The 25,469-nt window shown below is 44.1% G+C and overlaps 1 protein-coding gene across 1 annotated transcript in view; it reads left to right on the top strand.

Annotated features, from left to right (window-relative positions):
• Nucleotides 1-22,742, top strand: part of Abhd6 (abhydrolase domain containing 6, acylglycerol lipase) — a 48,321-nt gene extending 25,579 nt beyond the window's left edge. Inside the window, exons 3-9 of the mRNA XM_034498547.1 lie at nt 4,918-5,074; nt 6,592-6,705; nt 8,310-8,442; nt 11,249-11,406; nt 14,515-14,569; nt 14,763-14,863; nt 21,434-22,742. Of these exons, the coding sequence (XP_034354438.1) occupies nt 4,918-5,074; nt 6,592-6,705; nt 8,310-8,442; nt 11,249-11,406; nt 14,515-14,569; nt 14,763-14,863; nt 21,434-21,610 (895 nt within the window). The 3' untranslated portion in view covers nt 21,611-22,742. The remainder of the gene's footprint in view (nt 1-4,917; nt 5,075-6,591; nt 6,706-8,309; nt 8,443-11,248; nt 11,407-14,514; nt 14,570-14,762; nt 14,864-21,433) is intronic.
• The last annotated feature ends 2,727 nt before the right edge of the window (nt 22,743-25,469 follow it).

Raw genomic sequence — 25,469 nt, forward strand, 5'->3', positions numbered from 1 at the left:
TAATAGAAAGTGAATTAGAGCAAGTAGATTCTTTTATAAGTTTGGAAATGTTTAATTTTTATATGATCCTTCAAGTTGGCAAAAAATAGCATTAGCCTCATTTTACAGATGAGACTAATGAAGCACTCTAGATTAGAACTGACCCATTTTCCATGAGGGGCAGTGTGAACTGAAATTAAGGTGTTTTGTCTACAGTTTTAATTTTTATTAGCATGTGTCATCTCTAACAGTTAGGATGAGTTTTGTTATGACAGATCTGACATATCTGTAATGTACTTTGATTGCATTCACCCCTTGTCACCCTCTCTTGTCCCTCCCGCTCCTGCCGATCCCTTCATTTTCCCAACTCGTCTCTCTTCTACTTTCATGTAATAAGTTCACTCTTTTTTTTTTTGTTTGTTTGTTTTTTGGGTTTTTTTTTTTGGTTTTTGTTTTTGTTTTTTCGAGACAGGGTATCTCTGTGTAGCCCTGGCTGTCCTGGAACTCACTTTGTAGACCAGGCTGGCCTCGAACTCAGAAATCCACCTGCCTCTGCCTCCCAAGTGCTGGGATTAAAGGTGTGCGCCACCACCACCCAGCAGTTCACTCTTTTTTTAAAAAAGAGATATTTGTTTTTATCTTATGTGTCTGAGTATTTATCTGCATTTATGTGTGTTATCACATGTGCACCTGATACACATGGAGAGCAGAAGAGGGAATCAGATGCCCTGGAACTGGAGTTAATAGATGGTTATGAGCTGCCACAAGGCTCCTGGAAACTGAACCTAAGATCTTGACAAGAGGAGCCAGTGCTCATAGCTGCTGCGTGTTCTCAACCTTCCATTTAAGTGGATCCTTAATAAAGAAAAGGAAAGGGCCAGCTAAGCAAGACAGTCTTGAAGAATGAATCTAGATGATTTATTTATATTACTAGCTATCAAATCTAATTATGAAGTTACGAGAAAGGCAAGTCAGTGTGAAACTGGCCCAGAGGTCAGAAAGAGCAGTGGATTAAGAGGTGCCCAGAAATAGATTCACAGGCAATATGGAGAGTGCACTGTGCTAACAAGATATACAGATTGTGGGGTGCCGGCGGGAGGTGGGGGGGAGATTCACAATGTTATGGAAACAGCACTGTATTAACAAGAGACCTAGATTTGGGGTAGGGAGGATAATTTTTTTTTTATCTTTTTGGTGGACAGAATTATTAAATTCTGCTCCCCAAAGATGCTCTTGCCCCAGAGACCTGTGACTATGACAGCATATTCATCTCATGGTCATGCTAAATTACGGTCAGTATATGCTCTATGCAGCCGATTCTAAGGCAGGGACATCATCCACACGACTCTGATCTAATCACCTCGGCCCTTAAAAGCAGAGAGATGCAAATCTCCATCATAGCTTGGTGCTGTTGTTTATCTGAACTGGAGGGGGCCATCCAAGAAGGAGCACAGGTGCGTTGGAGGCAGAGAGTTCTCAACGGGCAGCCAGCAAGGACACAAGGACGTTTGTCTTGCACCCCTGAAGAACAGAGTTCTGCCAACAAGCTGAATGAACTTAGAGCCTAATGTGAGGCCACCTGGCTGAACTCTTGAAGTCAACATTCTGAAACCCTGAGTGAGGTGCCTAGCCAAGCTCGTGTCTCACCTGTACAGGTGACCTAATGAAGGGTGGCTTTAAATTCCTCTACGTCTGTGTTATCTTGTAGTAATAGAGAAGCTAACACAACCCTTCTTCTGCAAGTTCACACTCCACACAAAAATCAAAGCCTAAAGTTCTATGTAAGTGTTCAACAAATCATTCTTTTAAAAACACGGAAATGTATTTTCTTGGAATCTGAGGTAGGCAGAAGCATGGCATACAAACTTGTAGCCACAAAAAGTATTCAGTTTAATTGTATCATGTTAAATGAAGAAGTATTGTTAACCAAAAAGACCAAACTGGCATGTAGCTCAACAGTGAGTGTTTCCCACATGCGCCGGACACTGTGCTAAATTCTTAGCATACCTTCTCCCCAGAGGAACACTATTAGGGAGTAAAAACGCAAGCCAAGGGGTGTGTATTTGCAGTAAGTCTGTTCATAAAGAACTTACACCCAGCATATATAAAGAATTCCTCCTGTAAATCTAAAGAAAGAACATATAACCTAAAAAATGGACAGAAAACTCACTTTACAGAGGTGGTATCCAGTAGCCCATTAGCATGAAATGAAACAGTATTCTGGGTCATTGGGCATAGGGCAGTCAGAACCACAATGAGTCTGTACTTGGCCGGCTGAGCAAGAGGGTGGAGCTCAAGTGTTCAAGTCTGAACTAAAAGCAAAGTACAGAGAGATGCTGTTAGCCTGCTTATCAGAAAGACTAAAGGTAGAAACGAAAACAAGGTTCCGGAGAGCTGGCGCAGCAGTTAAGAGCACTGGCTGCTCTTCCAAAGGACTCAGGTTCAGTTTCCAGCTTCCACACACTGACTTATACCACCTGTAACTCCAGCTCCAGATGATCTGATTCCCTTTTCTTCCCTCTGAGAGCAACCAGCATCCATGTGGTGCACAGGCATAGATGCAGGCAAAACATCTATACACATGCAAATAAATATACGTCAAAACCAAAAACTAACCTGAGTGGTGGTGGTGGCAGCATACACCTTTAATTCCAGCACTCTGGAGGCAGAGGCAGGAAGTTTTCTGTAAATTCAAAGACAGCCAAGACTACATAGAGAAATCCTGTCTCAGAACACACACACACACACACACACACACACACACACACACACGATTAAAAATTAGTATTTCATCAGGAAAGTCCATGCTGGCAGCGAGAGTAGACCAGACAGACCCTGGTACTAAAGGAGGAACTGACTCCTAGGAAAGACTTATGTCACAGTTTGGACAACTTAACTTGTAGCTAAGTCTATGCATGCGTCAGTACTGGCTTTGTTTCAACCATCCTGTGTATTGTATTATATAAGGGCAGGTAGAGAGAGGCTGGGAATTTTTCTCTGCCAAGTTCTGGCCAAAACTAAATCAATCAAATTCTTTTACCAGTTCCTGCTACTGGAGTGTTTTTTTAGGATGCTAGCAAGGGGACCTAAGAGTCCAGTGGTGTAAAAGGATGTACGATATTGCATATTAATATCTTAATTATTAGTGAACTTCACTATGTTTTCTGTGTTGTACATTAATTAATCTCTCTTATATCCTAAGTTATTCTTTCATTTATTTTGCCCAGTGTTGAGTTAAGTTTTTAGCATGGTTTATATTAGTGTGTAAGCGTTTTATAAGGATATCAGTCCCGGCTGAGAGTGTAGCTCAGTGGTACAGGGCTTACTTAGCTGTGTTGAGCTCTGGGTTTGTTCCTAAAGAAACAGAGATGACAACAATCTATAGTTATATTTGTTGCAAGTATTGCCTCTAATTGTAGCAGATGACATATTTGGAAAGATACTTTTAAAAATATAATGCTAATTAGTATTTATCAAATATCACCATGTGCTGGGTCTTGGACAAAAGTTGTGTGGATTGGGGCTGAAGAGATTGCTCAGTGGTTAAGACTGCTTCCTCTTCTTCCAGAAGACCAGAGCTCAGTTCCCAGCACCTGTCTCTGGCAGCCCACAGGGCAATCACAGCTGCAGCCAGTGCATTGAAAGTGTTACACACACATATCCATACACACATTCAGACACTAATGCACACATGTCCATATGCAAGGCACACACGTAATAATAACAATAATAAAAACAATAATAAACACTTTCATGTGGATTGTCACATTTAATATTGGTCATAGCTTGGTGCAATGCATTGTTTCCCCCAATGAAGAAATATATGTTCAAGGTCACGTAGTCAGGTTGAACATACAAACTCATGATACACAGCCATTACTTAGAGTACTGAAATATACCTGCTTTTCCCTATGAAAAGTCTTAGACTAGCTAATTTTATTACTGTTTTAATGGTTTGATATAATTTTATTACTGCTTTAATGCAGTCATTGCAAAAGGATTGAAAGAAATCCAGTTATTTCCCCCCTGTCCCCTCTGCTCCCTGCTTCTCACCTCATTCTTTATCTTCAACCCAGCACTTGACAGTGCCTTGGCTGTGTACCCACGATTGCTATCTGTAGATAGGAGTAAACTTGAATATATGCTTAAACTTCTCCTCCCCTCAATATCATACAAAATATTAATACACTTTTGATGACTTGCTTTTGCAAGACTTGGCAGCTGCTATAGTATAGAGTCTATTACAAAGAAAATACCTGAATGATTCAATTATCTTCATTTTTTGAAGAGATTTTTTTTTATGCTGAAAGTTCAATTTGTTTCAATGGTAATTTTATATTGAAATGGATTTGAGTCCAAACTGCAGCCTCACCAAGGCTTATGTAACTGACAGAAGCTGAGCCGTTAGCCTCTGCCGTGTGGGGAATGGAGCCAGAGGACTCAGTTTTTGCCAGTCCTGAGCAGTAAGTCAGTTTGAGCCTCAAGAGCTGTCTAGCAAAAGGTCATTGTGTGTGTGCTGTGCTGGTTTGTTTGTTTGCTTTTGTTTTTCATTCAGGTGCTTGGGATTTTTAATCACTTCTAATTTTTCCTTTTCTTTGTTATCAAATATTAGTTGTGCACCATAACGAGTCTCATGACGACCTTTCCATGCATGTGTGTAATGTATATTGATCCTGTTCTCTGCTGTCCGTACATTGTTACACCACACACACACACACACACACACACACACACACACACACACACACCCAGCTAGTCCCCTTCTTTCCAAATGCATGTGTGACATACTTCTCTTTTTAGTGCTTCTCGAGGGTGAAGGTCAAGAACTGGCAAAACATCTGTCTCACCTCTAAGTAGGATCTCTAGAGAGGACCAGTGTCCCTCCCAAAGCCATGCCCCCTGGGTATGCCACTTGTGTCTTGCCTTTCTTGACCCTAGGTACTGGCGGAGGACACTGGGCATGCAAGTCCGCTATGCACACTATGAAGACTATCAGTTCTGTTACTCCTTCCGGGGCAGGCCAGGACTCAAACCATCCATCCTTATGCTCCATGGATTCTCTGCACACAAGGATATGTGGCTCAGCGTGGTCAAGGTACACTGCCTTAAAAGGAGAGGGCTGGGAACACAGCTCAAGTTTAGTCTTAAAATTAAAATGAAATATTATTCAGACCCTTTCTTGTGTTACAGAATTGATTAAGTTGAGTAGCGTTAAACAAACAAAGAAACCTGTGTCTCTGGAATCTTCTCACTGTGGGGATGTTTTTAGGCAGGGGTAAGGGTGGGGCTGAACACATCTCCATCTCAGAACTGCCATGATGCTTGAGGCTGGGCTTTTTCCACAGGGCCATTCTACATTTCCTCTCTCCTTTCCCCGTCTATCCTCAAACCCCTCTGCCTTCTGTTGTTTGTTCTTTTTTCTTTTCCTTAATCATTTAGAGAAATGGTCTAGATCTAGCAGCTTTTCAGAATCCCTTTCCAAGTCACTTTTTGCTCAGTTGACTTGTGTGGCCTCTGGCTGTCCTTTGGAGAGTGGCCAGCTGGTGGGGAGGCTGAGGCTGGTACTTGTCTTGAGAGCACAGCATTCTGGATTCCTACTTCAAGGGGGACAGTATCTGAGGAATCCGAAGTGTCCCTAGAAAACTGCACATATCATTGAGTCACCTGTGTTGGCATAAGGACAGCCATCTTTTTTTTTTTTTTTTTTTTTTTTAAAGATTTAGTTGTTTATTCTTCAGACACACAGAAGAGGACATCAGACCCCATTGCAGATGGTTGTGAGCCACCATGTGGTTGCTGGGAATTGAACTCAGGACCTCTGAAAGAGCAGTCAGTGCTCTTAACCACTAAGCTATCTCTCCAGCCCGACAGCCATCTTTAAGAATCCTCTTTGTCCCCTCTTCAGTAAACATCTCTGACAACTAATGTTTCTCAGATTCCTGGCTAAAGTTGGTGATGCATCTTCTAATCAGAGTGGAAAGAAAAATAATTATCTTAAGAATTAGACTCTGATGGAGAAAGAAAAAGTTTGTGGAGACCAGCCTGGTGGTGTTGGGAGAAAGCACTGGAGCTGGCCAGGGCTCTGAGAACCATCTCTTCTTGTTCCAAGACAACAGCCCCATGGCTGGAGGAAGGAGAGGAAGTAGTTCTGAGCTAACAGTGTTAAGAAGTTTTAAGATGTTGGGCTATTGAGGTGGCTCGGAGGGAAAAGTGCCTTCCATGCAAGCTTAATGAGCTGAGTTTGATTCCTGGAAGCCACAGCAGGTGGATGCAGAGAACCGATACCTAGCACTGCCTAATGCATAGTGGTAAATTAAAAAAAAAATAATAAGTCCCAGATGTAAGCCCACCACATTGGGTCTGGCATCCCCTCCAGTCGCCCACTGATCCTCTTTGCATCTGTGCACCTGTCTGGGGTTCCTCTGTTCCCTATGAGGCTACTGTCTATACTTATTCATGTAAGTATCATGTAAAATACATGGAGGCTCAGAAACAATCTCGGTGATTGTCAGGCTCCCTGGGTAGGTGGGAACTACCTCCCCAGACATGGGCAGGCACTTTTTTTGAAGGTTTTGTAGATGGTATACTGACTGTCAGGGTCTGGGTTTTCAGTTCCTTCCGAAGAACCTGCACTTGATCTGTGTGGACATGCCTGGACATGAAGGTACCACCCGCTCTTCCCTGGATGACCTGTCCATAGTTGGGCAAGTTAAAAGGATACATCAGGTAAGCAGGACTCTCCATCTGAAGTACCAAATAATTTCCCAGCACATGGGAAGCAGGCAAGAGTTGCACACTAGCTCATGGCCAGTCCCTAGTTACATTCTGCCTTCAAGTAATTGCAAACAAAATGGCAGCCTAGAGACATCTCTGGCTATTTGAGGAGGGCCTGAGCTTATTACAGATGCTTTTCCTTTAAGCCTATTGAACCTTTTGGTTTTGTATTTCTGAAATAGGGTGTCATGTAGATGAAAGGTTATCTTGAACTTTTGACCCTCCTGCCCCTACCTCCCGAGTGCAATGATCACCAGATTGTGTTACCAGGCATGTTTGGTGTGGTACTGGGAATCAAGCCCAGGAATCTGTACATGCTAAGCAAGCACTCTACCCACTGAGGTCTAGCCTCTGCCCATCTGTGCTAGCTGCCCATTTGTACATGAAGAAATGTAAGCTGGGCAGTTTCCCAGCCCTCTAAAGAGCCATGAACTGTCTCCCTGTGGAGGCCTGGTTTTCTGCTTCTGTGTGGTTAGGCTGGGAGACTGCCTGTTATTGTATTTAGTTTCTATCTCTGGCTCTTTCCTGCAGTTATTATCACTCATGAGCCCTTGAGCCCTTTCTTAAAAGAATAGTTTGTAAGTTTCAGGTTCATATAGATATTTTTCCAAATAAGGATATATCCTTATTTTCCAAATAAGGAAATATCCTTATTTGGAAATATACTTGATAATTTCTGCCTCCACTGTTAAAATAAATAAATAAATAAATATTTACATATATTAACATTTATGTGTATGTATATATGTGTGTGTGTATATATATATGCATGTATATATGCATGCATATATACACATACACACATACACACACACACATATATTTATATGGGATCCCATTACAGATGGTTGTGAGCCACCATGTGGTTGCTGGGAATTGAACTCAGGACCTCTGGAAGAACAGCCAGTGCTTCTTAACTACTGAGCCATCTCTCCAGCCCTAAACTAAATATTTTAATGAGAGCTTATTGTCTGGCTCTTTGCTGCATTCTCAGCAGCTGAACATAGTTACTTCTACATAACAAGTACCTAACAAATATTTTTCCAGTGAGACGAGTGTAGATGGCTGACTGGACAGATGTCTAGCCAGATCGGGCTTCAGATTAAGCAGGAGGTCATCAAACTATGGCCCCAAGGCTAACACCTATTTTTGTAAACTATATTTTCTTGATGCACAGCTATGTTTGCTTGCTTACGTATTGCCTCTGGCAGCTTTTGTGACACAGTAGCTGAGTTGAGAAACGACACAGAGAACCAGCTGATCCAGAGGGGAAAAAAAAATAACATTATGCCTTGACCCTTCACAGAACAGTTTATGACTTATTAAGGGAAGCCTCATTGTTTAATTTATATTTATAAATGACCCAACAGTCACATGTGGCATATAAAGGAAAGTGCATATATGTCACAGGGCTCAACTAGGTGTTGGGTCTAATAGCCAGCGTCAGACCCAGTGGAGGGTCCAACCAGACTGGGGGAAGGGGGGGGGGTCTCTGCTCTGCAGTCTGTGCTGACATCCCAGCTGTAATCACGCCTCCTTTTCATTTCTCTTCCTAGTTTGTAGAATGCCTTAAGCTGAACAAAAAGCCCTTTCACCTTATAGGCACCTCCATGGGTGGCCACGTGGCGGGAGTATATGCTGCTTACTACCCATCCGATGTCTGCAGCCTGTCTCTCGTGTGTCCTGCTGGTGAGTAACAGTGACTTGAATTTAAAGAAACATCCACACAGTTTCTACTGTTACTACTTTTAAAAAGCTATCCTTCTGATAGACTGCAGAGGGAGGCAATGCTGGATGTTAACTCTGACCAGGTAACAGTTGTATGGTGAGAACCATAGCCAGATTGACTTGCCCTGTGAAGCCGGCCTTCCGCAGAGAGCCGGAGGTAGGCAGTGGACGTGCACACTGTGCTGAGTGCCACCCAGTATTCATGACTGTGATGCCTAGGAGCCAGTCCTGTACCACAGAGTGTTGTGGAAATTAGGTAATCTCAGATTGAGGTTTCTATCCGGCCTTTATCATTCAGTTCCTAAATAAAAGATGTGCAACTTTTATATTTATAATAAGCCTTAATCAACACTAGGGCTGGGCAGATATCTACCCTCTAAGCTATTAGTTTTTACCTCCCTATCAATATCCCCAAATTATAACTTGCCATGTTCCATGAGGGCTTCTTACTCCGATTGGCCAGCCCACATGACCAGTTCTTATGATCCCTTACCCCATGGCATCTTCCTCTTCTCTCTTCCCTCTTGGTCTCTCCCAAGACCCCAGGCCTGGGAACCCTAACCCTGCCTATCTCAATTCTGTCATCTGTAGGCTGTAGGCATCTTTATTCACCAATCAGGGATAACTTGGGGGGCAAGGTTACATAGCATCACTTATGTCTACCTACTGATTCTCTCATCCATGGGGGCAGCCAGGCCTGGGGGGGGGGGGGCGCAGTATTTAGTATTACAATACATAGCAGAAGACCAGACCTTTACAACAGAGAGATGGAGGTAGGCAGTGGACATGTGTACGGTGCCAAGCAGCACCCAATACCCATGACTGTGATGCTTACGCCAGCTACCAACATCTATTGATCCTCAAGAGCTAACATCTCTTTATAGATTTAATTCTCACTTAACCCTGTGAGGTGAAGGTACTATTCTGCTCTCATTCAAAAGAATGAGTAAAAGCCAAAGACTTTTAAGATTTTTTTCCATGATTTTTATCAGTATGTGTTTATTGTGCAGAGTGCTGAGTTTATAGCAGTGTTTTTATCCAAGGTGTCATGAACTTTGACCATAGTCATCCCAAACCCCTATGTCCACCTCACACTAGTCTCCTTCTTTTTCCTAAATAGTCACATGATGAGAGCTTTATAAAAAATCAGTAGACTTTAGTTTCTCCACTTATAATTTGTATGTGTATATTTTTACATATTCAAACACACACACACACACATCTTACAACAATTTGATCTGTAACTCCAGAAATGGCTACCTCAAATTGGAGTTTTTAATTTATTTTTCACCCATAAGTCTTTAAATTTAGATTGATAGCACATGATCGGTAAATAGTAATTTTTCTCTCTCCAAGTTGCTTCCCATCCTTTTCTGTCTTTGATAATAGGGTATTATTTACACATAGTAAAGTAGGTTTTATTTGTTTGTTTTGACAGAGTATGTCTATTTAGTCCAAATTAGCCTTGAACTTGTTATCCTCCTGCCTCAGCTTCCTGAGTTCCAGAAAGTTCATGATCCACATGTTGAGAAGCACTGCCTTGTATGATGTGCTGGAACCTTGCCATCAGCTGGACACTCGCAACTCTTACTGAAGCTAAAGTAAATTGACCTTTAAAACTTTTCAGCGGGGTGTGGAGATAGCTCAATGGTTAGAACACTACCTGCTCTTCCAGAGGTCCTGAGTTCAATTTCCAGCAACCACAAGGTGGCTCATGACCATCTATAAAGAGATCTGATGCCCTCTTCTGGCATATAGATATACATACAGGCAGAGTGCTTCTACATTTAAAATGTGTGTGTGTGTGTGTGTTATACATATATATATATATATATATATATATATATATATATATATATAAATTTGAAAAAAAAAAAAACCTTCAGCTAGGGGCTGGAGAGATGGCTCTGAGGTTAAGAGCACTGGCTGCTCTTTGAGAAGACCCAGGTTTGACTCCCAGTACCCATGTGGCAGCTCATAACTCTCTCTAATTCCAGTTCCAGGGGATCCAACACCTTCACACAGACATACATGCAGTATACATAAAATAAAAATAAATAATTTAAAAACAATAAAATTTATTAAAAACAATAGCAATGACAAAAACAAAGGAAAAAACCAACCCTTCAGCTACCATGAAAGTTATCATTTGCAGGCCTGTTAAGGACATTGAACTCAAAGACAAGTTCCCAGTGTGTCTTCTCTTCTCCCTTTTCTCTGAAATTGGTTCTCTTTTAGTAGTAAGATTTGAGGACTGCAGGGGCGGCCCCCTAGGGAAGGTGATTTATATCTTCCTGGTGGGAGGTCAGTCCTGCTTTCTTTCCGTCCTATGCTTCCTTCTGGTGCCTGCTGCTTCCCACTCTCCATGCTCATCTTCTTGCAGCTCATTGAAATGACTCTGACTCAAGAGGCTAGGTGATAGCCGGAGTTTCGAATTTCAGGTTACTCTGTGGCCACAATGTGTGCAGTCGGTCCTAAAGCATAATTTTGTCTTAATCCAGACTAGCTTAGAATTTACTATGTAGCCCATGCTGTCCTTGAACTTGTGATTCTCCTGTCTCTGCCTCTGGAGGCATCTATGTACCACCATACTTAACTCTCTCTGTTTCTCAAAATATGATGTTTACTTTGAGCAGTGGTGCCAGTACCAATGACAAAGGGATCTCCTGGTGAATGACTCCTCTAACACGTTAACACGGGTTTGTCATTGGATGTTTTCTGGTAAGAAGGTAGGTGTATCATCCGGCTCTTCTGTTTTGCATCCCAGGCCTGCAGTATTCAACTGACAATCGGTTTGTACAACGGCTCAAAGAGCTGGAGGATTCAGCTGCCATTCAGAAGATTCCCTTGATCCCATCCACCCCAGAGGAGATGAGTGAGATGCTCCAGCTCTGCTCCTATGTCCGCTTCAAGGTGCCCCAGCAGGTATAGTGTCTCGGTGCCACCGCCTTGCCGTCCCTGCACTCCCCCCACCCTGACACACACATCCTCTTGCATCTATTGTCTGACTCCATTCTGTCTGCTCCAGTTTTTCAATATGTAGCTTGCCTGTGATATGTCAGACACTGTGCTGAGCACTGTGGTAAGGACGTAACACAGGGAATTTCCCTGGGCAGATATAGTCCAATCCAGGAGATGGCCATTAAGAGACAAAACTTTACAAATTGAAATGGATTTTAGAGGTGAAATGAAGACTTGGACATTAAAAACAAATTTTTTGGATGAACCCAAAGGGCTTTTCATCTATGAGAGTTATATTTGTTGATATTGAAACTCAAAGAGTTTTAACATAAACATGTACATTTGCCACCAGAGATGATATTACCTCCTGTTATATAGTATGCTGAAGAGAATATAGGTGAAAGGTGATGGCAGTGAGCATCATTGAGTCTGAGCAAATGCAACCTCATGGTCTCCTAAGACCTGCTCCCAGGTGTTGTCGGTCTCTAGAGTTTATGGAAATGAATCTATGTTTCTTTGCAAGCATAGTGGGGAAGCCACTGAAAGACTGTTGGGGAACACAAATAGAAACAGGGCTACTTAGGATATTCTTTGGCTTAGAGATGATGGGTACAGACCGGGATGGGAGCCCTAGAGATGAGGGCTAAGCTGTGTTGTGAGGAAAGATGGTCAACACTTATTGGGAGGAAGAAGTTAAGGTTCGCAACATGTGCAGAGAGTTCCATTTTGGATGTATGAAGTTCAGATTGCATTTGAAACCTCCAAAGGGATGTGTCCAGTAGGCAACTGGACACTTAAGTGATGTAATGGAAGTCTGGGCTGAAGGCAAAGCAGGAACTGAAGGCAGAGGACACAGTTGAAGGTCATAGGTCTGAATGAGATCATTGAGGAAGAGGTGTGGAGAGGAAAGTCTACAGCTTGGGGCCCATGGACTAGGTTATCTCCTGTGTCGGAGGCAGGGAACCCTGACTCTGGGTGGGTGGGGTCCTCCTAGGCTGTGAGAATGGACGCTGTTCAGACTTTGTGACCATGACTCAGTAAGTGCAGCCTGTATCTGGGAAGCATCCAAATCTGTTTCTGTGGTGCACTTTGTCCTCGATACCTTTTTAGTCAGAGAGTGTCACTGTCCTCTTCCCACTACACTGTGTTTAGAATGTTGTGACCAAAGGAGACTCCATGCTTTTCGTTGTCAGGGATAGGAAAACACTGAGAGGAAGTACTGTTGGCTTCAGAAGCCTTTCTTTCCCAGGAGGGTAGACCCACCTACCACCGAGCCCATTAGGCCATCTTGTGGTTGTGTTTGTTCACATGTATCTTATGCTCTGTAAGATCAGGGTCTGTCTCTCTTCAGACTTTAGTAGTACACTTTCACAAAGAAGGTCCTACTTACAAGATTGGATGGATGGTGGATGTTATAGGAGGCCATAGGGTCAGAGATGGTGGGTATGTAGGTACAGGATAGATAGATATATGAGTTGATGCATGTGTGTGCTTATATGATTTAAGGCTACAGAATGGGTGGGTGGGTGGGATACTGGCTGGATAATAAACAGCCATCACCCTTACCCCTGAGCTTCCCCCTTCAAAACCTCTCAGATTCTAGTCATGCATTAGAGAAGCAATCCAGTTCAAAGCAGCCATGGTCTTTAGCTTTCTGCCACTGTGGGAAAACACATAATTTCATCATGGGTTCAGGGGGTTCACCCGTTGTCTCTTGGCCCCTTCACTTTAAGCCTAGAATGATTCAGTACACCGTGGCAGGAAGCATGTGATGGACCAGAGCTGTTCATCTCATGGTGGAAAGGAAGCAGGCAGGGATGAAGCCAGGGTCCCAGTGTATCACTCAAAGTGTATCACCAATGACCTACTTCCTCTATGTAGGCCCCACCTCCTAAAGTCTTCCTTCCAGTGGCACCAAGCATTTAGTACATGATCTTTTGAGGATCATAACACTGCTCTTCTCAACTTTGGTCTGCATAAGACTCCTGAGAGGGTTTGCTGAAAGGGTCTAGACCTATTATCCCATGGAGGAGAGGGGTGACGGCCACCTTTGGGGCAGCTACCTGGGCTCTGCCTTTGGAGTCCTGAGACAAGGAACGAATGGCCACAAGCCACCTGTTTGGGTTAGTAGCCCAGGGCTTGGAGATCTGGCCTGTCTATATTTGCTACAGCCCTTAGCAAAGACAAGCAAAGGCAATGGAACTAGCGAAGTCTCCCCAGAGTTTTCTTCACAGTTTATTTCCTCTCCTCTTCCTCTTTTAAGAAGGTCTTTTCATGTCTCACAGACTAGCCTTGGACTGACTGGGTTATTGGAGATGAATTTAAACCCCTAATCCTCCTGCCTCTACCTCCATAGTATTAGGATTTCAGACCTACTTTACCTCACCAGGTTTATATGGTGCTGGGGATGATCAAGGCTTGGCGCACACTGGGCCAGCTCTCCACCAACTGAGCTATGTCCCCAGCTCCTTCATTGTTTATAGGATCAGCAATCCTGATGGTTCAGTCTTACTCTGTTTTTGCATATCATTGACTAATGACCTGATATTTTGTTTACTCAGATTTTTGTCTTGAACCAAACTGATAATTTCTCAAGATGCCTAGCAACTAGAGGTGTCTTTAACATAATGTGCAGACCTCTGGCTTGGCTTGGCAGCATTTCCCAAGTTTGTTCCTAATTTTATTATTGTTGTTGTTGAATATGAAAGGTGCATTGCCTTGTGTATCTGTGCACCACACGCATGGAGTACTTACAGGGGCTAGAAAAGCACATCAGGGCCCTTGGAACTGGAGTTTCAGATGGTTGTGAGCCTTCTTATTGTTGCTGGGAATTGAACCTGGGTCCTTGGCAAGAGCTGCAAGTGCTGTTGACTATGGCGCTATCTCTCCAGAACCCCCTAGTTTGCTTCTGTAAAGCCTCCCAGTTATATTCTACATTCTGGGGATTCATAAGCCCAGTCGTAGACCGTGTGGGAACATCCTGAGCTTTCTGCCCTGTGCTGCCCCAGAGCTATACAAGGCTGGAGGAAGTGAGACTTCTCTTGTTTTCTAACTTTGATTTTTCACCCTCAGATCCTTCAAGGTCTTGTCGATGTTCGTATCCCTCATAACAGCTTCTACCGGAAATGTAAGTACTCCCACTCCAGGCTGCAGCTTAGTGGCTGGCTGCCTTGTAATTTGTAAACCTCTGTACTCGGAATGTTACCTGGGCCCCTCAAGAGAGGAGGTGTGGCTTGGGCTTGAAGAAGCTCTGACTATGGGGACACCTTTGTGCAGAACCTGCATACATACACTCACTGTGTGTTTCTTTTCTGACAAAGTGTTTTTGGAAATCGTCAGTGAGAAATCCAGATACTCTCTGCATGAGAACATGGACAAGATCAAGGTCCCAACACAGATCATTTGGGGGAAACAAGACCAGGTATGTCATAGGGCCCTGTAGAAGAAAAGCAAGTGGTAATCTTTAACGCAAGCCTCCCTGGTGGGCTTCTTGTGTCGGGTGCCAATGTCTGCCACAGTTCTGTGAGCTGAGAGCAGTGATGTTTGATTTTGAGCATGAAAGGGAATTTGTTTGTTTATGGGGATGGGGTTTCTTTACCGTGTAGCCCAAGCTGGCCTTGTCCCTGAGCTCCTCTTGACTGCACATCCTGAACCCTGGAGCTGCAGGCTACCGGTGTGCAGTGCTGGGCCTCACACACACTAAGCAATCCCTTTCCCTTAAGCCAGTTTCCCAACCCTAATCTGTCTGTCAGGTGCAGGGACATGGACCTGTATTCTGCTACATGAGAAGGTGAAGCGGTGTCCCTTGTGTCTAGGAAATAGCATCCAGCTTAGCAATACAGGCCCTGTTTAAATCAAAATGACCAAAAGCCATTTTGTCCCATGGTACCCAAAAAAAGAAAAATACCCCCAAAATTAATCGTGTAAATTTGTGTCCTTTACTTCCAAATCTTAGTTCCTGTTTCCTTTACTTCCTTGCAAGATTTCTGGAATTTTCTTAAGCCAGAAATTGGGAAACTTTCTGTAAAGAGCAAAATAATAATAATTGTAGCTTTGCTCTCCATGGTCTCTGTCACATTCACTCGGTTCTGCTCTGTGTGTAAAGTATCACAGATGATATATAAACATATGGTATGGCTGTGTCACAGGGAATCACCGTTTACAGAAACAGTTAACAACAGCAGGGACCGTCACTCAGGGACAGAACACCCAAGTGGTATGTGCGTCAGCTCTTTGTTCAGTCTGCACCGTAAAACAAAGCAGAACAAAAGGCAGCTACTGTTTACCTTCCCTGACTCCAGTTTACAAGCGTATATATGTGCAGCACAGATATATACGTTTGTAGAGGTTTTTTTGTTTTGAGATGGACTCTTAGGTAGCCCAGGCTGGCCTGGCCTTAAATTCCCTATGTAGCCAAAGATAACCTTGGACTTCTTCCTGTATCTCCAGAGGCCTAGGGTTGATATACACACTTACTAAACGTAATGTTTTGCATGAAGATTTGTGCCTTCTATGACGCTTGTATCTTAGAAATCGTTTCGCATCTGCTTATATAGATCTATGTATTCTTTTAAAAGAAAGTTTATTTTTAAATGATTTCAAACTAGTAGAAAATTTTACATGTGAAAGACTTGAGGCAGGATTGGTCATAAGTTCAAAGCCAGCATGGACTACATAGCCAGACCCTGTCTCAAAAACAGAACAAAGGGCTGGTGAGGTGCTTCAGCAGGCAACAGTACTCACTGCCAAGCCTGGCAGTGTGAGTTTTATTATAAGGACCCATATGGTAGAAGGATAGAACCAAGTCCTGCAAGTTGTCCTCTGCCCTCCATACAGGGGCAGCAGTACACTTGCATGTGTGCACACACGCATTAGTGTAATTTGAAAAATAAAAGCCATTAAAGGGTCTGGAGAGGTGGCTCAACAGTTAAGAGCACTGACTGCTCTTCCAGAGGAACTAGGTTCAATTCCTAGCACTTACATGGTTGCTCACAACTATCTGAAAATTCAGTTCCAGGGGATCTGAAACCCTGTTAGCCTTCTTAAATGCCAGCTGTGTACACGGTATACAGACATATATACAGGCAAGACATCTATACACATCATTTTTGTTGTTGTTTTTCAAGACAGGGTTTCTTTGTGTAGCCCTGGCTGTCCTGGGACTCACTCTGTAGACCAGGCTGGCCTCGAACTCAGAAATTCACCTGCCTCTGCCTCCCAAGTGCTGGGATTAAAGGAGTGCACCACCACTGCCCGGCAATAAATTTTTAAAAATAGACAAAAGCGAAAAAAAAAAAAGTACAAAATGCTCTTACACACTTTTACTATAATTCATCAGTTTTAGCTGCTTTATTGGTTGAAAAATACTTACATTTTATTTGTGTATATGTGGCAGGATGGGGTGTAGATATGATAGGTTTTGTCATATGGGCTTATATCTGTTGCAGAGGGCTGCAGCAACTATGTATCACAGCCTGGGGGGCTCAGCCAACTGAGAGAAATATATTATCTCTCAGTTCTAGGAGCCCCAAATCCAAGGTCAGGGTATCAATAGGGCTGGTTCCTTCTAGGGCCTCTGAAGGAGACACTTCTCCATTCCTCCCTAGCTTCTGGTGCTTGCAACAATCTTTGGCATCCCCTATCTTAATCCATGGATTCTACCTTCATCTTCACGTGGCATTCTGTGCATGTGTGTATATCTCGATTCACACCCTCCACCCTCCCTACCTCCCAGTTTAAGGACACCAGCCATATTGGATTAAGGCTTCCCTGCTCCATTACGACATCATCTTAACCAGTTACACTTAAAATGCACTATTCCAAATCAGGCCAATGCTGAGCAAGTGGCATTAGGACTTCAACATAAGAATTTATGGGGATACTATTCAGCTCATAGCCAGCTCTCCGAAGACACACCAAGTTCATTCCCAGAAGCGCTTTTATAGCTGCCTTTGAAGAATCATGCCTACCAAAGATTTCCACAAAGTTTAAAGCAAGAGGGGGCAGAGAGAAGTGTATAAAGCAGATGAATAACTTGAGAAAAAGATATTAAAAGCAGGCCTTTTTTTTCCTGGTTGTTTTCTGTTACTATAACAAAATGCGCTGAGCTGTGGTGGCGCATGCCTTTAATCCCAGCACTTGGGAGGCAGAGGCAGGCGGATTTCTGAGTTCGAGGCCAGCCTGGTCTACAGAGTGAGTTCCAGGACAGCCAGGGCTACACAGAAACATTGTCTTGAAAAACAAAAAACAAACAAAAAAAAATGCCTGAGGCTGAGTCGTTTATAAGGACTTAGAAGTTTATAAGCTAATAGGCTGAGTGGTTTATAAGGACTTAGAAGTTTATAAGCTAATGATTCAGAGGCTGGGAAGTCCTCGTGCAGAGTGCCACCGTCTGCTCAGCACGTAGTGAGGGGCTTCTGTTGTATAACATGGTTGAGGATAACATAATGTTGATATTAATCCACTCTTGAGGACAAAGATCTCAGTGGTTCATTAATCCATTCAGGGTGGCAGAAGGAGAAAGTTTCCAATGCATGAACTTATAAGGGACACATTCAAGCTCTGGCAGACCCCAAGTTGAAAATCACCATTATGTGTTGCGGTAATTTCTTACCCCAATAAGCCCATATAAAAAAACACATCTCAGGTTATATGCCTAGATTGGGCAGATCTGTCACTATATTAATTTATTCCCCAGCTATGAGATCCCTTGCTACTTGGGGCTCCTCCAGGCCACATGGTTCTGCTCCATCTTCCTTCTATCTCCTCTTCCTCTGTGTGTCCTCTCTCCTGTTCCCACTCTCTAAGACCCCCAGTCCCACCTTTCCCTTCCACTGCCCAATCACAGGCTCTAGCCTTTATTTGACCAGTCAGAACAGGGAGAAGGTTCAGTGAGATTGCCTGATCTATTCCTTGGTTGGGGGCAGCCCCTCTTGTGAAAGCAGAACTAACATCAGAATACAAACAGCACCAGGGTGACCCACAACAATTGTGAGTCCTGTCTGGGCAGAGGAGAAGCAGAAAGTCACACTGTACTTAGATCGAACATGAACAATGGCTCAGGCAGAGAGTTGGGATGGATGGAGGGAGCTGGTGCTGTGAACTGGTACTCACAGTGCATGTAGAGGGTAAACCAGATGAGCCCAGGCCAAGGATGGCCCACGGTGTACAGCAAAGGAACACAGGAGAAGAGGGCCTAGCCACACCTTTTCCCAGCACCCGTGGGACTGAAAGCAGCTTTGTGTATGTACAGCCAGAGAAGTGAGACCCAGAAGCTTGGCCAGCAGGAACTCAATCAAAAGAACAAAAGCCTTTTTTTTTTTTTTTTAATCTCCCTTTTTAATGCTGCTCCCTTGAGGACCTGCAAGGATAGGCCATAACCCATTATCCTGCAGAGCAGGAAGATCAAGAGAGCCAGAGTGCTGGGCTCAGGCCTCAGAAGTATGTTGTAGCTCCACCCCAACCTGTACCCCCAAGCAAGTACCCCAGCCTCTCCAAGCTAGTGTGTGTCTTCTGCTGCCGGGGTAACCAGATTCAATTGCAGCAGCTTGTACAAAAATGATCGTTTTATCCAATTAGCAAAACGCATGTGATTTATCCCGCAAGTCCTTTGCCCCTGACAGCTGGCCTCAGCCTGTCATCAAGAATTTCTTCCCAGATTCTGAAGTCCATTTTGTTGTATAGTGTAACATCCTATGGTGTGCTACAGATACGACAAAGCCTTTTATATTGTGTGCATCCTGAGGCCAGAGGCCAAATAATAGAAGCTTCAGGGGGTTGGGGGGAGTCTATTTCATGACCTTTTGCCCAAACTCCTGACTCCCAAGCTCCCTTGCTCTTTGCCTGCCCTGCCATCAGCATTCAGTGTCACAGCACCCCTGCTTGTATCAGACTGAATTCAGCCTTCCTCTTCTTTGAACCCCAGTAGGCCAGCTGCCATCATGCCCAGATACAGGGATCTCTGTATATTGTCAGTTGCATGGATGAAGCTCCTGGATTTGGGCAGTATAAACCAGCATGGCTGGACCTGGCAGGCCTTCCTGAGAGGGTTCCTGTACATCAGTCAGACCAAGAACTTCTCTTCCATTTTCAGTCCACCAGAATAGAAGGGCCTTCAAGAAAACAACTGTTAATATCATTCTTTATCTCTCTTCTTGCTAGCACTATGTGTGGCAGGACAGTAACACAGACAGGTAGTGAAAGAATTTACCAGGACATGAGCAGACTGAGAATTTATGAAGATCTACTTCAAGAGTGCAAGCAAGCCCCAGGGGGGTGACTGTGCTTGAGAAGGAATGAAAGTCTCATTCTCATGAGAGGGAATAGCAGTTAAAGGGGTATGGTACTTGAGTTTATCTCATGAGCCACTTGTCTGGGATAGGTAGGTGGGCATCTTACTGTCTTGTTGAGTAATCAGTTCTACTGAACAACTAGCCCTCTTTGTAGGGCATCATAGGTTCTTAAGAATGTTTATGTCCCATGCAGTGATGCATGCCTTTAATCCCAGTACCATGAAGGCAAAGGCAGGCATATCTCTGGGAGTTCAAGGCTAGCTTGGTCTACAGACTGAGTTCTAGGATAGCCAGAGCTACACAGAAAAGCCTTGTCTCAAAAAAGTAAAAACATCAAGCTCCAGGCTCCAAATGTCTATTGCCTGGCTGTTAGACAGAAGGATTTCTGCTTGGTTTAGGTCTTTTGTCTCTTTGTGACAGGACATGGCACACAAGAGCTTTGGTTCCCTCCACCACCTTTGGGTCAATGTTTATGTTTATAAACACTGCATTCAGGAATTTTTCATCTCCAATGCTGAGTATTTTTGGTTCGTTTAAGTTTTATATCCTAGGTGAGGCCCAGGCTCGCCTCATGTTCACCTGGCCTTGGTCTCAAATGGAATGGAGAAAATTTTTAGCATGTATATAAATAATCTGCCGACAAAATAAATGCTATGGTTCCTACAGGCAAGCAGATCTCATGAGGTACCATGCATCAGGTTCATGTGGGTGACCACAGGAAATGCTGGGTCTGCAAAGCTAAGCAGCATGACAGGGCCAAGCTACAGCTTGTGTGGACATCTTGCCTATGAGTTGTGGCTTCTGATTTCCCTCAGGGTAGATCCGTATTAGGGGTTTCTTCTTTTTTTCTCATCTGCCTCTGCCATTTTGTAACCTGCATCCTCTCTGGGCACTTATGTTCCCAGTACATGGGCTTCTTTCTCCTGGGACAGTAACTCTGTAGTGGTTTTCACCTACATCTGGTGATCCCGTCTCATCAGCTGCATGTCCACATTCCTTCCCCTGACCCACTGTGCTCCACCATACTCTCTTCTGCCTACCCCACTTCAAGGTGCTGGAAACCTTAGGTTGGTAAGAGTTAAAGCTCAGAAACAGCTCCAGGCATAATATCTTTGCTTTTGTCCTTACGGACAGAGAAGAGGGCCTTGGCTGGGAAGACTTGCAGGTGATTTTGCCACTATGGCTGTGACTGCAAACCTGCCTCCAAAGGAGACCCACTAGGCGTGCTAGCAGGGAAACTGGGGTGGAATGTGGTGGTAAGGCCAGAGTAAAGACCTTCCCTCTGCTCTAGGATGCCCTGCCTGACCCCTGACCTTGCCATAACCCCCCACACTCATGCTCCTCCCCTTTCTCTAAAGTTTCCTCTGCTCCCTCAGCTCTCTCAGAACTCAGGAATGATGTCTTCCCTTGCTCTGCCCACTTTTGCCCTCTCAGCTCGTTCATATCATTGCTACAGTCATCTCTTGATATGTCTAGCTCCCCCTCCAGCTTAACCTCCTTGCAGACAGGAACTGCATCTTTTCCACCTCATGATCATTGGCAGTGTTACACTTCTAGTACCATGTTTCAGAGTCAGGCAGGAGGCATGCTGGGAACTTCCATTTATCCCTGACTCCTGCCAGGGCTAAGTGGTAGAAACCGTCTACAGTGGTGCAGCAGAGCGTCTCAGTCTTTCTGTGTGTTTCTTTCTTTCTCTGCAGGTGCTTGATGTGTCTGGGGCAGACATATTAGCCAAGTCAATCACTAACTCCCAGGTAGAGGTTCTGGAAAACTGTGGCCATTCGGTGGTGATGGAGAGGCCAAGGAAGACAGCCAAGCTCATTGTCGACTTTCTAGCTTCTGTGCATAACACAGACAACAATAAGAAGCTGAACTGAACTGAGGCCGCTGCCACAGCCTGCATTGTGCACACAGCATCTGCTCCCATCCCCAAAACCTGACACAGTAACCACTCTCAGGGATCCTGCCCCAAATGCTGTCAGAGCACCAACGTCCCTGAGGAAACCAGTTGCCTATCCCAGTATCCTCGGTTCCACAGAGCATCAGGGGCCACAGGAACTCTCTAAGATCCTTTTTCAAAATAGAAACCTGAATGGAACAATAAAAACAAAATCACACGTAGCCATGAAGCCTACCCGAAGTCTTCAAGTTCATGTCACTGAGAAGCCAGTGCTAAGCAGCCATCCTGGACCATGGTTATCAAACACACTTTCTTTAAGACATTCCTCACACGTTAAACTTGATCTATTTTGTTGTTGTTTCAGATGTATCCCCTGCATGGTCAGTGGCTTTTTCTACAGGAGCTTTAGTCATTTATTGAAAACTCTTGTTTAGATCTAATTCAAGTTTTACATAGAGGCCCATGTGTGACTGCAGCGCACATTAGCCGCAAGACCAGGGAAGAGGCAGCGAATTGTGGAAGTGGTTTCTGCCTTGAGGCCTGATGCACCGGAGGCTGAGGCGGAAGGATCCAAGATCAAGGCCTGCCACAGGAACAGAGTGAGTTCAAGGCCAGCCTAAGCTACTGATTGAAAAAAGAAGAGAAAATGTGTCTACCTTTTTTTTTTTTTTTTTTTTTTAATGTAGAAATCTACATGAGGAGGCATTGCTTCACCTCAGTCAGCCCTAAGAACCGACACCAAACAGCAGAACATACAGACTGATGAGTTTGGACACCCGCATGTCAGATATATCTGACCGACCACAATGAGGAACACCTGACTGGGAGGGTTCCCTAGGAATGATTTATAATTTTAAAAATACGACTAATAAAGCAATAATGTTCTAGACTTCTATCTAGTCAGACTGGAGAGCCACACCAAGCAGCTCACGAGCATCTTTTCTGTTCTGCTGTTCTACTGAAAAACCCTCGGAAGTAAAAATACCAGTTTGTTAATGAATTCTGTGAATTCAGTGAGCACTCGTGTGATTGAAAACAAATGAGTCCAAACAGCTGTGAAAGAGACCACAATAATGTGAAATAAATTTACTAAGTCTAGGCTGGCAACACCCAGGTGCTTTCTATTTCTGAGCTCCTAATTGGGTGTAATTTTAATAGATTTCTGTTCACTTAAAAATGTGTTTATCTGCAGGGATATATATGTGAGGAGGCCAGAGGTCAATGGTTGACATCAGCTGACTTTCTCAGTCACCCCCATCTTATTTTTAAGACGGGATATCTCTCAGTGAACCTGGAGCTAGCAAAAACCCCAGTATCCTCTTATCGCCTGCCCAGCACTGGGATTGCAGGCGCATGCTGTTGTGCCCAGTTTTGTACATGGGTACTGAAGATCCAAACTTGGGTTCTCATACTGGCACAACACACCCTTTACTGAGTCCTTTCCCCAGGCCCCAAAATGTATTTTTATTATTTTACATTTGCCGTGAGTATGTGTCTGTATCTGGTTATGTGTGGTAGATGCAGGTGGGTTGAAGGGCTAGTGGAGCTGCAGTTACAGGAGGTAGTGCGCTGCCTGACGTGGGGACTGGGATCTGAGCTTGGGTCCTCGGCAAGAGTGCTAGTAACTGCTGAGCCATTTACTCACTCTATCTAAAAACTTACTGATTACACATGCATTGTGTGAGGTTATCAGATCCCTTAGAACATTAACTTAGTTGTTATAGACAGCTGCTATTTGCCACGTGGTTGCTGGGACTTGAACCTGGGTCCTCTGGAAGAGCAGCCAGTGCTTTTAAAATGCTGAGCTATCTCTCCAGCCCCATGTGTGTGTTTTTTTAAAGTACTGAAATGATCTCTCAAAAGCAGAAGTCATCAGTTTGCTCCTTTTCATTTGCTTCTGTTCTTTACAGTTTAAATGGAAATTTATGGTAAGGTGTGAATATTGTAATTGATCAGGGAAGCATGCTCTATAGTTCTTAGAAAATATACCAAAAAAAAAAAAAAAAAATGACATCAAGCTTGTGAGATGCAGCCAATGCAGTGATCAGGAAAATGTATAAATATACGTATAGGTATAAATGAATACATTAGAAAAGAAAGGCTGAAAATCAAGAAAATTAAGCTTCCACCTCCAGGAACTAAAATAAAACAGTAGCTCAAACAGTGAAACAAGGGAGAAATTCAACAGAAAAGAGAATCTACAGAATCTATTCTCTTTCTCAAAGAAAGTAGATAGTGGGTGTTTACACATCCTGGTCTGCATTTACCAAGAGTCTTGAGCCAGGGGTGGGGGTGGGGTGGAGTCTGTGTCTCCATGGTGAGAGATGGGTTCCTATCAATCACTAAAGAGGCCCTGTGTATCAGTGGATCAGTTTCAGAACAGCTGACTCTGGACATAGGATTTCTTCCTGGTGAGGGTTAGAAGCTTCTGGGAGGGCAGGTGTAATGTGTATACTCATAACCATAGGACCTGGAAGGAGGAGGCAAGAAGATCATGTGACCACAGACTGTCCCAAAGCACAGGGGCACTGAGAGAGGGATTCAAATTGTCGTTCAGGCAGGATATGTGCTGTCCACCTGACTGGAAGAACTGCAGGGACTCTAACCAGCTCAGGCATTTCGAGCAAGGCTCTGACAGGCCTTAGCCTTCTCCCCATTCCCTCTGCCTTGCTAAAAGCCATTAGATTCCATTCCTAAGGCTGGCTCCCCAAGGTTGTTCCCTTATTTGGCCACTTCCTCCTCCTAGAGCTGACTACCAAGGTCTAGCTATCAAAGTATTGAAGTCCAACAATCAAAAGCCCTCTTTGGCTCACTTAATATACCCAATTAAAATTAAACACCTCATTCGAACATGCATTTCCCCGTTTTTTCTTGATAAAGTACCATTTGCCTGTGTGTCAGTCTGTCTCCCCTTTATCCAGAAGGAGTCCTTTGTCCCACTCCAGGACAAACACTCCCTTAGGTCTCTCCCTTGTCCCCTTCCCCTTCTCCTACTTGCTCTACCCCCTGTATTTTTCCCTCTGGGCAAATGACTCTCCTTTGTACTGAGAACTTGGTCTTGGGGGTTCTTTTCAAGAACAGTAGGTTCTGCAGGAGGACATGGTGCCCACCCCTTCCCACTGTCAACAGAAAACCTGGAATAGAAGTCATGAACCAAGGATATGAACTGTTTGTGATAAACACATAAGAGTTCTCATGGCTGGGCTGGAGAGATGGCTCAGCCGTTAGAGGCTAGGCTCACAACCAAAAACATAAGAGTTCTCTGATGGTTCTGCCATGCTGGGAGGTCCCTTGCACCCTGTTTCTTGCTTCAGTAATTTTAAGAAGCCTGCTAGTTGCTGCCAGCTAGCCGCCTCCACACCAGATCCTGCTGGGCTCTGTGCCTTTGCTGAATCTTGAAAAGAAGAAAGGAATCATTCATTACAGCCCTTCCTGAAAGACTGCCAGAAAGTTCTGGGATAAAAATGGAAAGCCCCAGCAGACTCAGTCCCACTGCTTGGAGTTAGGATCGTCGGAGTTGTTGCAGATAGAGCCCTCTGGGAAAATATTGAAGATACTGGGGGACAAGCAGTGGTCAGAATGTTCGCCATCAGTCTTGGCTTCTTGTCCATGATGGGGAGACATCAGGAATGACATTGGTACTGGGTGACATATGCCAGATTGACAGTGCTGCCTGTTCAAGTCTGTGTTCTGCTTGAGCTACTGAGATTCTGCTTGAGCTACAGGATTCCCTGTATCCCAGGGAAGTCATACCTGCTGTTTGTTCTGCTCTGCTGTGCTCTGAGGAAGTTCTCAGAAAACACTGGGACTGGAATACCTGCTAGGTGGGGCAACTT

This window comes from Arvicanthis niloticus, chromosome 3, assembly GCF_011762505.2.
Source record: "Arvicanthis niloticus isolate mArvNil1 chromosome 3, mArvNil1.pat.X, whole genome shotgun sequence".
Taxonomy (NCBI): domain Eukaryota; kingdom Metazoa; phylum Chordata; class Mammalia; order Rodentia; family Muridae; genus Arvicanthis; species Arvicanthis niloticus.